This window comes from Bombina bombina, chromosome 7, assembly GCF_027579735.1.
Source record: "Bombina bombina isolate aBomBom1 chromosome 7, aBomBom1.pri, whole genome shotgun sequence".
Lineage (NCBI taxonomy): Eukaryota > Metazoa > Chordata > Amphibia > Anura > Bombinatoridae > Bombina > Bombina bombina.
The window spans coordinates 113135153-113148274 of NC_069505.1; the positions used below are offsets into that span (position 1 = coordinate 113135153).

Sequence of the window (13122 nt, forward strand, 5' to 3'; positions counted from 1 at the left end):
TACACCCCTAAGTGGAAATGTCCAAATTGGGCCCGGTGTCATGTGATTTGTTAGTGTTACAAGGTCTCAGGTGTGAATGGAGAGCAGGTGTGTTAAATTTGGTGTTATCACTCTCTGAAGATCTGAAAAAAAGAATTGTTGCTCTACATAAAGATGGCCTAGGCTATAAGAAGATTGCCAAGACCCTGAAACTGAGCTGCAGCATGGTGGGCAAGACCATACAGTGGTTTCACAGGACAGGTTCCACTCAGAACAGGCCTCGCCATGGTCGACCAAAGAAGTTGAGTGCACATGCTCAGCGTCATATCCAGAGGTTGTCTTTGGGAAATAGACATATGAGTGCTGCCAGCATTGCTGCAGAGGTTGAAGGGGTGGGGGGTCAGCCTGTCAGTGCTCAGACCATACGCCGCACACTGCATCAAATTGGTCTGCATGGCTGTCGTCCCAGAAGGAAGCCTCTTCTAAAGAAGATGCACAAGAAAGCCCGCAAACAGTTTGCAGAAGACAAGCAGAATAAGGACATGGATTACTGGAACCATGTCCTGTGGTCCGTTGAGACCAAGATAAACTTATTTGGTTCAGATGGTGTCAAGCGTGTGTGGCGGCAACCAGGTGAGGAGTACAAAGACAAGTGTGTCTTGCCTACAGTCAACCATGGTGGTAGGAGTGTCATGGTCTGGAGCTGCATGAGTGCTGCCGGCACTGGGGAGCTACAGTTCATTGAGGGAACCATGAATGCCAACATGTACTGTGACATACTGAAGCAGAGCATGATCCTCTCCCTTCAGAGACTGGGCCGCAGGGCAGTATTCCAACATGATAACGACCCCAAACACACCTCTAAGATGACTACTGCCTTGCTAAGGAAGCTGAGGGTAAAGGTGATGGACTGGCCAAGCATGTTTTCAGACCTAAACCCTATTGAGCATCTGTGGGCATCCTCAAACATAAGGTGGGGGAGCGCAAGGTCTCTAACATCCACCAGCTCAGTGATGTCATCATGGAGGAGTGTAAGAGGACTCCAGTGGCAACCTGTGAAGCTCTGGTGAACTCCATACCCAAGAGGGTTAAGGCAGTGCTGGAAAATAATGGTGGCCAAACAAAATATTGACACTTTGGGCCCAATTTGGACATTTCCACTTAGGGGTGTACTCACTTTTGTTGCCAACGGTTTAGACATTAATGGCTTTGTGTTGAGTTATTTTGAGGGGACAGCAAATTTACACTGTTATAGAGGATGTACACTCACTACTTTACATTGTAGCAAAGTGTCATTTCTTCAGTGTAGTTGCATGAAAAGATATAATAAAATATTTACAAAAATGTGAGGGGTGTTCTCACTTTTGTGAGATACTGTGTATATATATATATATATATATATATATATATATATATATATATATATATATATTTATATTTATAAAAGTGCATAAGAGCCCTTTGCAGTTATGTAGATACAAAACATGAAAAAGCATATTTATGCAATATTAATTTTTAATAAAGGTTTTGACTGGTCTATATTAACTGTATCAGAATATGTTCTAAGTATTTCTATATAGATATTCCTATATATATATATATATCTGTATATACCTATACGTATATACACTCACCGGCCACTTTGTTAGGTACACTTGTTCAACTGCTTGGTAAAACAAATTGCTAATCAGCCAATTACATGGCAGCAACTCAATTAATTTAGGTATCTAGACGGGGGGCAGATGACTTGCTGAAGTTCAAACCGAGCATCATAATTGTGAAGAAAGGGGATTTAAGTGACTTTGAACGTGGCATGGTTGTTGGTGCCAGACGGCTGGTCTGAGTATTTAAAAAACTGCTGATCTACTGGGATTTTCAAGCACATCCATCTCTAGGGTTAACAGAGAATGGTCAAAAAAAGAGAAAATATCCAGTGAGCGGCAGAAGTCAGAGGAGAATGGGCAGACTGGGCTTCGAGATGATAGAAAGGCAACAGTAATGACAATAAGCATAAGAAGCAGATGGGCTACAGCAGCAGAAGACCACACCGGGTGCCACTCCTGTGAGCTAAGAACAGGAAACTGAGGCTAAAATTTGCACAGGCTACCCAAAATTGGACAATAGAAGATTGGAAAATCGTTGCCTGGCTGCGACATTCAGCTGCGACATTCAGATGGTAGGGTCAGAATTTGAGGTGAACAACATGAACGCATGGCTCCCATCCTGCCTTGTATCAATGGTTCAGGCTGGTGGTGGTGTAATGGTGTGGGGGATATTTTCTTGGCACACTTTGGGGCCCTTAGTACCATTGAGCATCGTTTAAATGCCATGGTCTATCTGAGTATTGTTGCTGACCATGACTATCCCTTTATGACTACAGTGCACCCATCTTCTGATGGCTACCTCCAGCAGGATAATGCTCCATGTCACAAAGCTCAAATCATCTCAAACTGGTTTCTTGAACGTGACAATGAGTTCACTGTACTCCAATGGTCTCCAAAGTCACCAGACCTCAATCCAATAGAGCACCTTTGGGATGTGGTGGAATGGGAGATTCGCATTATGGATGTGCAGCCAACAAATCTGCAGCAACTGTGTGATGCTATCATGTCGACCAAAGAAGTACTTTGGTATGTTGTTAGACGCTTATCTATCTTTTGGCCTCCACATAGAAAAACTTGCATCTAAACTTTGTCCAAAACTAGGTGCCCTGTACAGAAACAAATCTTGCCTCAGCCCTACAGTAAAGGAAAAGATTGTACAGCAAATGCTGATGCCTATCATGGATTACGGGGACGTAGTATACGTACCTGCATTGCAAACTCACCTTAATAAACTTAATACATTGTATAACTCGTTCTGCCGATTTGGGCTACAATGTAACTACAGGACCCACCATTGTTACATGCTAAAAGAACTAAACTGGCTGTCGCTGGAATCCAGACGCTCCCTCCATCTTTCCAGCCTTGTATTATAGAGCCTTTCTGGGAAGCTCCCACACTACCTGAGCAAAATGCTCTCCCCGGCTATTCCCACCTCCTATAACCTCTGATCCAGTACCAGCACATTATTTAGCTTGCCTCAATACAAAAAGAAAGCAGCTCGATCCTCCTTTTCCTACAGAGCGCCACAGTTATGGAATGACCTCTCACACACTTTCAAACCTTCCCCAAGACTAATATCCTTTAAGAGATCCCTCTCTACATATCTCAAAACAGAATGCACCTGTCATGGTTGATTATATATTTCCTACCTGTTCTATGTTAAATTTTTGCATATATTGTGTATTATTGTTTTTGAATTTTACTGTACCCTATTGTATAAATGCAATGTTTTGTGGACCCAGGACATACTTGAAAATGAGAGAAATCTCAATGTATCCTTCCTGGTAAAATATTTTATAAATAAATAAATAATGTCAATATGGAATAAAATCTCTGAGAAATGTTTCCAACACCTTGTTTAATCTATGCTACAAAAAATTAATGGGACAGTTTATTTAAAAATTTCCTCCTCTTTAATTTGTTCCCAATGATCCACTTTACCTGCTGGAGTGTATTAAATTGTTTACAAGTATTTCCATTTTATGCTATGCAGCTGGTAAAAAAAAGTAATTGGAAACACATTAAGGGAAAAACAATTTAATAGTATACTGTCCCTTTAATCATATATAGGTATAAATATATATTGTACCAAAAAAACAAGATATATATATATATATATATACAAAGACACACTGTTGCAAAAACTGTGCTTTTGAGCCATACGACATGTAACAACTTCCAGCTGTGCAAAACAAACTGTTATATTTTTGCAAATTGGTTTGTAGTCTCATATGTATCGTTGCCACAACCTAGTTTTCTACAGGAATAAAATTGTTGCAAAGTTCTTACCGGTAACACTCTAATATCAGGGTACAAGTAGAGTGTTAACTGTGTACGTTTTTTCAGCTGAGTGAATTTTACACATACATATTTGGGTATTATATTTTCTCCTATGTAGGTAAATATACTTTCAAATAACCTCCAAAAGCTTTCAGTGTTCCAGTATATTATATTGTATCATGGGTAAATGACATAAGCATGTATATTGGTGGTCTTGAGCTAACTTTATGCAGCGGTGAAAATATCAACCCAGGTTACTCACGGTTATCCGGCCCCACTCTGCGGGTAGTTAGAAAGTGTCCAGGCACTCCTCCTTCTCACCAGACAGCCGTTATCCAGTATAGAACTAGTAGCTTAAAAAATCTCCGCGGTGTATCTCACACACCAAAAAGGATCCAATCTTACCACAATAGCGAAGAAATAAGCATTCACAGACCGAGCTAAATCAACACTGTGTATTTATTACATCGAAAAAACAAAGGTTCCACCACTCCACACACATAAGCTACATCCAACGCGTTTCCTGCTGCTAAACAGCACTTCGTCAGGGATACTCACAGCTGTCTGATTGCACCTTTTATTACACTCACTATTCATTCTCAGGATTTAAAGGTATACTACCGCTTATATATTTAGCGGCTTGTTTGTGATCTATACGTCATTCAATTTGGTGCATCATTATCACATTACAATATTTAAAATAACAATCTTAAATTTACAAGCACATTGTATCTAAAGATATATAGTTAGAAACATTAACACAAATGGTGGGAAAAATATCTAATGCTATATAAACAAAATCTTTTGCTGTCTCGGTTTTTTATATACCGCTAAGCTCTTACATAGTACACAAATAAAGGGGCATATATTAGATATAAGTATAGCCGTATATTAAGGACTAAGCACAATAAAATAATAATCCATTGCAATATAATCCAAGGCCTCTAGTAATAGCTATATTTTGAAAATACTTTTCACCTTTATCTATTAATAGTTATATCTAAATATTTATCATCCTATGGAGAAAAATTCGAATACTATTAACTATCGATTTTAACTTAGTTACCTATATAAAGTTTTACATCTGAGTTTTCGTTTATGCCTAAAGGACTCCCTGTCTTTAAAGTATAAATCCAGTACACTTCTCTCCTATTAAGCGTCTGTGATCTATTGCCACCTGTATTCAGCTTGGGCACATGATCAATACCTTGAAATGAAAATAAAGTATTGATATATTTTAATTCACTCATATCAAAGTTATCATTCCTTCTATGTTGGGCAAAATGTTTCGCCACTGGTGTCTTTGGTACCTCACTCTCAAGGGACAGTAAGTGCTCTCTCACTCTATCTTTGAGCATGCGTGTCGTTCTACCAGTGTATTGAAAAAAACAAAGCTTGCAAGTGATAAGATACACTATATATCTGGAATTACAATTAAGGTGATGGTTCACCATGTACACATTACCTGTTACTGTAGAGTTAAAAGTATCACTCCTAACCAGGTATTTACATGATTTACATGGTGTGCCACCACACCTATAGTTCCCATTTTTCTTTTTAAGCCACATTCTATCCTCTTTTTTCTCCTTATTGGAAAAATTTCTTTTAAGATTGTTCTCTATGGTTTCTGCTCTCCTTGATACACACCTGATTCCTTTGTCTATGACTGTTTTCAATTTTGAATCATTTCTTAATAGTGGGCTAAATTTCTGAATAATTTTACAAATTTCTGAATATTGTCTACTATATTTAGTGGAAAAAGTTAACTTATCCATATTTCTTAAAACTTTATCCTGTTTATTTTTATCCTGCAATAAAGATTTCCTGTCCATGGCCTTAACCTCTTCCATAGTTATTTCTAGATCTCTTTTCTTATAGCCCCTATCCATCAGTCTGTTTTTTAATATATTTGCTTGTATAGAGTAATTCTCTTCACTACTACAATTACGTTTTAAGCGCATAAACTGGCCTTTTGGGATCCCCTTTTTCACACTATAGGGGTGGCCAGAATCTGCCCTAAGTATGGTATTGCCTGATGTTTTTTTTCTAAATATTTCTGTTGTAATGCATCCTTTATCTATATCTCCTTTTATCGTTAGGTCTAGATAATCTACACTATTCTCAGAGCAAAAGAATGTAAACTTCAAATTGTTATTATTGTCATTTAAATATCCCATAAACTGTTCTATAGTTGAATCACCATTCTTCCAGACTATTAGCAAATCATCTATAAATCTAGTATAGAATAAAATACGGTTTTGAAAAGGATTATTAGTAGTGAATATTTTCTTCAATTCAAAATATCCAAGATATAAGTTAGCATACGAGGGGGCGAATTTCGCCCCCATCGCCGTGCCCTGACATTGTACATAAAAACAGCCTTCAAATAGAAAATAGTTATGGGTTAAGAGAAATTGGACTATATCCACAATATATTCAATAAAGCATGTCTCAAATTTAGTATACATATGTAGCATTTCGTTAAGGGCAGTTAATCCCTCCCTATGCGGTATACAGGAGTATAACGATTCTACGTCTACGGTTACGAACAGTGATTCACTGCCCCAACCTAGATCTTCCACCTTACGTAGTAGGTGTTTCGTATCCCTAAGATAACCTGGTAAGCTTTTTACTATAGGTTGTAGAAATTCGTCAATCCATCTCCCTAAGTTTTCTCCTATGGTTCCTATTGTGGAGATAATGGGCCTCCCCGGCGGTCTTGATGCGCATTTATGAACTTTAGGGAGATGTTTGAATACAGTTACTGTAGGGCTCTCATTTATTAAGCATTCTGCCTGTGCTTGTGTCAAAAAACCTTGGTGAACGCCTTCATCTAACAAACTTTTTAACTCATTATTAAACCGCTCTGTGGGGTTATATGTTAATTTGTGGTATGTATTTTCATCTGATAGTTGCCTTTCAGCTTCCAATACATATGCTTCCCTATCTTGTACCACGATAGTGCCACCCTTATCAGATTTAGAAATTACTATGTTGGTATTATCCCTAATTTCTTTTAGTGCTTTTCTCTCCTGGTGTGACAAATTATCCCTTTTATTCTTTTTTGTGTGTGTATCTTTTACTTTTGTGTTGTACAATTGTGTCAATTCTTCTTCCACCACTGCGTGAAATACCTCAATTAGATCCCCTCTTGCATGTATAGGATAAAAACTACTACACAAAAAATAGGACACACAAGTAGTTTTTATCCTATACATGCAAGAGGGGATCTAATTGAGGTATTTCACGCAGTGGTGGAAGAAGAATTGACACAATTGTACAACACAAAAGTAAAAGATACACACACAAAAAAGAATAAAAGGGATAATTTGTCACACCAGGAGAGAAAAGCACTAAAAGAAATTAGGGATAATACCAACATAGTAATTTCTAAATCTGATAAGGGTGGCACTATCGTGGTACAAGATAGGGAAGCATATGTATTGGAAGCTGAAAGGCAACTATCAGATGAAAATACATACCACAAATTAACATATAACCCCACAGAGCGGTTTAATAATGAGTTAAAAAGTTTGTTAGATGAAGGCGTTCACCAAGGTTTTTTGACACAAGCACAGGCAGAATGCTTAATAAATGAGAGCCCTACAGTAACTGTATTCAAACATCTCCCTAAAGTTCATAAATGCGCATCAAGACCGCCGGGGAGGCCCATTATCTCCACAATAGGAACCATAGGAGAAAACTTAGGGAGATGGATTGACGAATTTCTACAACCTATAGTAAAAAGCTTACCAGGTTATCTTAGGGATACGAAACACCTACTACGTAAGGTGGAAGATCTAGGTTGGGGCAGTGAATCACTGTTCGTAACCGTAGATGTAGAATCGTTATACTCCTGTATACCGCATAGGGAGGGATTAACTGCCCTTAACGAAATGCTACATATGTATACTAAATTTGAGACATGCTTTATTGAATATATTGTGGATATAGTCCAATTTCTCTTAACCCATAACTATTTTCTATTTGAAGGCTGTTTTTATGTACAATGTCAGGGCACGGCGATGGGGGCGAAATTCGCCCCCTCGTATGCTAACTTATATCTTGGATATTTTGAATTGAAGAAAATATTCACTACTAATAATCCTTTTCAAAACCGTATTTTATTCTATACTAGATTTATAGATGATTTGCTAATAGTCTGGAAGAATGGTGATTCAACTATAGAACAGTTTATGGGATATTTAAATGACAATAATAACAATTTGAAGTTTACATTCTTTTGCTCTGAGAATAGTGTAGATTATCTAGACCTAACGATAAAAGGAGATATAGATAAAGGATGCATTACAACAGAAATATTTAGAAAAAAAACATCAGGCAATACCATACTTAGGGCAGATTCTGGCCACCCCTATAGTGTGAAAAAGGGGATCCCAGAAGGCCAGTTTATGCGCTTAAAACGTAATTGTAGTAGTGAAGAGAATTACTCTATACAAGCAAATATATTAAAAAACAGACTGATGGATAGGGGCTATAAGAAAAGAGATCTAGAAATAACTATGGAAGAGGTTAAGGCCATGGACAGGAAATCTTTATTGCAGGATAAAAATAAACAGGATAAAGTTTTAAGAAATATGGATAAGTTAACTTTTTCCACTAAATATAGTAGACAATATTCAGAAATTTGTAAAATTATTCAGAAATTTAGCCCACTATTAAGAAATGATTCAAAATTGAAAACAGTCATAGACAAAGGAATCAGGTGTGTATCAAGGAGAGCAGAAACCATAGAGAACAATCTTAAAAGAAATTTTTCCAATAAGGAGAAAAAAGAGGATAGAATGTGGCTTAAAAAGAAAAATGGGAACTATAGGTGTGGTGGCACACCATGTAAATCATGTAAATACCTGGTTAGGAGTGATACTTTTAACTCTACAGTAACAGGTAATGTGTACATGGTGAACCATCACCTTAATTGTAATTCCAGATATATAGTGTATCTTATCACTTGCAAGCTTTGTTTTTTTCAATACACTGGTAGAACGACACGCATGCTCAAAGATAGAGTGAGAGAGCACTTACTGTCCCTTGAGAGTGAGGTACCAAAGACACCAGTGGCGAAACATTTTGCCCAACATAGAAGGAATGATAACTTTGATATGAGTGAATTAAAATATATCAATACTTTATTTTCATTTCAAGGTATTGATCATGTGCCCAAGCTGAATACAGGTGGCAATAGATCACAGACGCTTAATAGGAGAGAAGTGTACTGGATTTATACTTTAAAGACAGGGAGTCCTTTAGGCATAAACGAAAACTCAGATGTAAAACTTTATATAGGTAACTAAGTTAAAATCGATAGTTAATAGTATTCGAATTTTTCTCCATAGGATGATAAATATTTAGATATAACTATTAATAGATAAAGGTGAAAAGTATTTTCAAAATATAGCTATTACTAGAGGCCTTGGATTATATTGCAATGGATTATTATTTTATTGTGCTTAGTCCTTAATATACGGCTATACTTATATCTAATATATGCCCCTTTATTTGTGTACTATGTAAGAGCTTAGCGGTATATAAAAAACCGAGACAGCAAAAGATTTTGTTTATATAGCATTAGATATTTTTCCCACCATTTGTGTTAATGTTTCTAACTATATATCTTTAGATACAATGTGCTTGTAAATTTAAGATTGTTATTTTAAATATTGTAATGTGATAATGATGCACCAAATTGAATGACGTATAGATCACAAACAAGCCGCTAAATATATAAGCGGTAGTATACCTTTAAATCCTGAGAATGAATAGTGAGTGTAATAAAAGGTGCAATCAGACAGCTGTGAGTATCCCTGACGAAGTGCTGTTTAGCAGCAGGAAACGCGTTGGATGTAGCTTATGTGTGTGGAGTGGTGGAACCTTTGTTTTTTCGATGTAATAAATACACAGTGTTGATTTAGCTCGGTCTGTGAATGCTTATTTCTTCGCTATTGTGGTAAGATTATATATATATATATGTATTTACTTATGAATAAATAGAACATATGTGAAGAACATTGGAATGTGAAATATTTATATTTCCATGTCGGGTTAACGCACATAAGAATTTGCAATTGGGTTTGCGCAAGAGAGATTGACTTCTATGGGGCAATACGTGAACCCACACACAATATTGTAAGTTCGGCTTTTTGCGCTCATCTGGTTAGCGAGTGATTGAAAACAGTTTGCTTTCAACTCATAATACAAATGCAACCCGAAGTGCAAAAAGCTTACTTCTAGCGCATTAGGGGCATTAATGGGCACTCCTCTTGTTAATTAGCCCTAAATGTTTCCAATTAAGATTTTACATGTAAAAATAAGGGAGAAAAAATGTTCTAAGAGCAGATATACAAGGGAGCTTAAGAGACTGTAAGAAAGTTTGGGCAAATAAGGGAGATACCTAGAAATAAGGAAGGGTTGGCTATCCTACGACAAAGCTTCGAAGCAGAGAGTTGAAGATTATCCCCAAAACTCTCCTTTGTTATTTTTATGTATTGTGTAGTTTTTGTTGTAATTGTGCACAAAAAAAGTAATTTGTGTTGTCATTTTGTTGCAGTTACCATGCACTTTATATCAATTCTCACCAAAACTGGAATCCTCCTATGTGGATTATTCTTCATTTGCAGTTGCGAAGGAAACCCTGTTAAGTAAGTGAGTGCACATTTATTTAAAGGCCCATAGAAGTCAAAAGTTAAACTTTCCTGACCTATGTAGTATGCATGATTAAAATCAACTTCCATATTTACTTTAATAATCAAATTGACCTTTTTTGGCATCCTTTGTTGAATCTTAGCTCTTTTCTATGGCAGCATACTGAGGTAGGCCCAGAACAAGAAGTTTGTTACAAACTACCATATAATATTTAAGACACTCTCAAGGATAGAAAGAGTTAAATTTGATAATGAAAAATGTTTTTCAAATTGTTTTATCTCAATCCTGGAAGTTTTATTTTTGATTGCCATGTTCTGTTTTTCCTATTTCACTTAACGGGAAACCCAAATTGTTTATTTCATGATTTAGGTAGGACAAACAATTTTAAACAACTTTCCAGTTTACTTTTGTTTACTAATTGTTGAAGGAGCAGCAATGCACTACTGGTTTCTACCTGAACACATGGGTGACCCAATGACAATTGGTTTATTTATATGCAGTCACCAATCAGCAGCTAGAACCTAGGTTCTTTGCTGCTCCTGAGCTTTCCTAAATAAACCTTTCAGCAAATGATAACAAGAGAAGGAAGCAAATTAAATGATAGAAGTAAATTGGAGAGTTGTTTAAAAATGTATTCTCTATCTGAATCATGAATGTCTAATTATGACTTTACTGTTCCTTTAATGTTTATATTTTATTTCACTGGTGCTTACCTTAGGAGACGGGCTGTCAGCGAGATGCAACTTATGCACAATTACGGAGAATTTAGACAATCGATGCAAAGACATGAATGGCTTCAGCTAAAGATACAGAATGTGTACCCAGCCTCCGTCAGCACGCCACAGGAATCCACCGCTAAGGTAGCAGAAACTAAACCACACAAGCCTCATAAAAAAGAAAACAAGCCGGAGAACAGAACCAAGAACGTATCCCATCCCAACCAGCGCACAAGCCACAAAAAGGCACGTGGTCATGGTAACAGATCTTATCAGGACAAAGCTTTAGAAATTCATTTGCATTGAAAGGAATATGGAGATAAATGTGCTGATGTAACAGACTGATATATTTTTTCATATATTTTTTTTACTTTTGATTTTTTTACGCTTTCTTTTACTTTTGTTTGCAAACTTAGGTAACTCTAAAGATGACTTGAAGTGAAAAAAAGTCACATAATAAAGGGACAGTAACATCAGAGTTAAAGGGACATAAAACACAAACATTTTCTTTAATGATTCCGATAGAGGGGCCGATTTATCATCGGTCTATCCGACATGATCCGCTCAGCAGATCATGTCCGACAGACATTGATGAATGCCGACAGCATACGCTGTTGGCATTTATCTTTGCACCTGCATTTCTTGTGAACTGCTTGTGCAATACCGCCCCCTGCAGATTCTCGGCCAATCAGCCGCTAGCAGGGGATGTCAATCAGCCCGATCCTATAGGATTGGGCGGATTGATGTCCGCAGCCTCAGAGCAGGAAGACCAGTTATGGAGCAGCAGTAGACCGCTGCGTCATAACTGGTTTTTTCGCCAAGCCTGAAGGCTCGCTCAGAAACAGGGGCATTAAGCTCCATTTAGAGCTTGATAATTTGTCCCCATCTAATACAATTTTAAACAACTTTCCAATTTACTTCTATTATATAATTTGCTTTATTCTCTTGGTATCCTTTGTTAAAGAAGCAGCAATGCACTACTGGGAGCTATCTGAACAAATTGGTTAGCCAATTGCAAGATGCATATATGTGCAACTATCAATCAGCAACTCCTGATTCTACCTTTTCAAAAAAGAATATACAGAGAAGAAAACAAATTAGATAATAGAAGTAAATTAGAAAGTTGTTTAAAATCACTTGCTCTATCTGAATCATGAAGGGAAGAAAATAGGTTTTATGTCTCTTTAAACGTTCGTGATTTAAACAGACCATGACATTTGAGAAAAAGAAAAATCTTTCCACTTCTGTTATCAAATTCACTTTGTTCCCTTGGTATCCTCTGTTAAAGAGTAACCCTAGATAGGCTTATGGGAGTTTAGTAATGTGCACTTGTTTTAGACACTCTGTGGCAGCAGTGTTTGCAGCAATGTTTGTAGTAATGTGGTACATTGTTCCAATCAGTGCTAAAACTATGTGTACACTCCTAAGCCACTATGAGCCTACATAGGTTCTACTAACAAACAATACCAAGAGAAAAAAAAATGTGATACAAAAAAATTAAAATGTATTATACTGTGCCTTTAATATGGTATTATACTTGTGCTACTAAAAAAGGATAAATTGTGGCAGTAAAATATTTTTTTTATTATTTTTTATATTAGTAAAATATCTCTTTAAGAGGATCTGATATTTTTAAAGCTGCCTATGCTGAGTATCTTAAATATTTTTTAACACTTTTTTTCTACGAAAATTACAAATGTTTTGGATTTTTTTTTTTTTTAAATATGGTCAAAAATGTACTTGTGCCCTATACATTGTAAGGTTTTATTTTATATTTTGTTCTTGCTCCTTTTCCGTATACTGGTAACATTTAATACAAGATCTCTTCAGCCTTATCAGTCATTTTGTGCAGCAGATTCACTACAGTATATAGCGAGCTG

General features: G+C 36.6%; 1 protein-coding gene across 1 annotated transcript in view; it reads left to right on the forward strand.

The window, feature by feature from the left end:
* Positions 1-12733, forward strand: part of PTH (parathyroid hormone) — an 18194-nt gene extending 5461 nt beyond the window's left edge. The window contains exons 2-3 of the mRNA XM_053688892.1: positions 10432-10522; positions 11245-12733. Of these exons, the coding sequence (XP_053544867.1) occupies positions 10437-10522; positions 11245-11548 (390 nt within the window). The 5' untranslated portion in view covers positions 10432-10436 and the 3' untranslated portion in view covers positions 11549-12733. The remainder of the gene's footprint in view (positions 1-10431; positions 10523-11244) is intronic.
* The last annotated feature ends 389 nt before the right edge of the window (positions 12734-13122 follow it).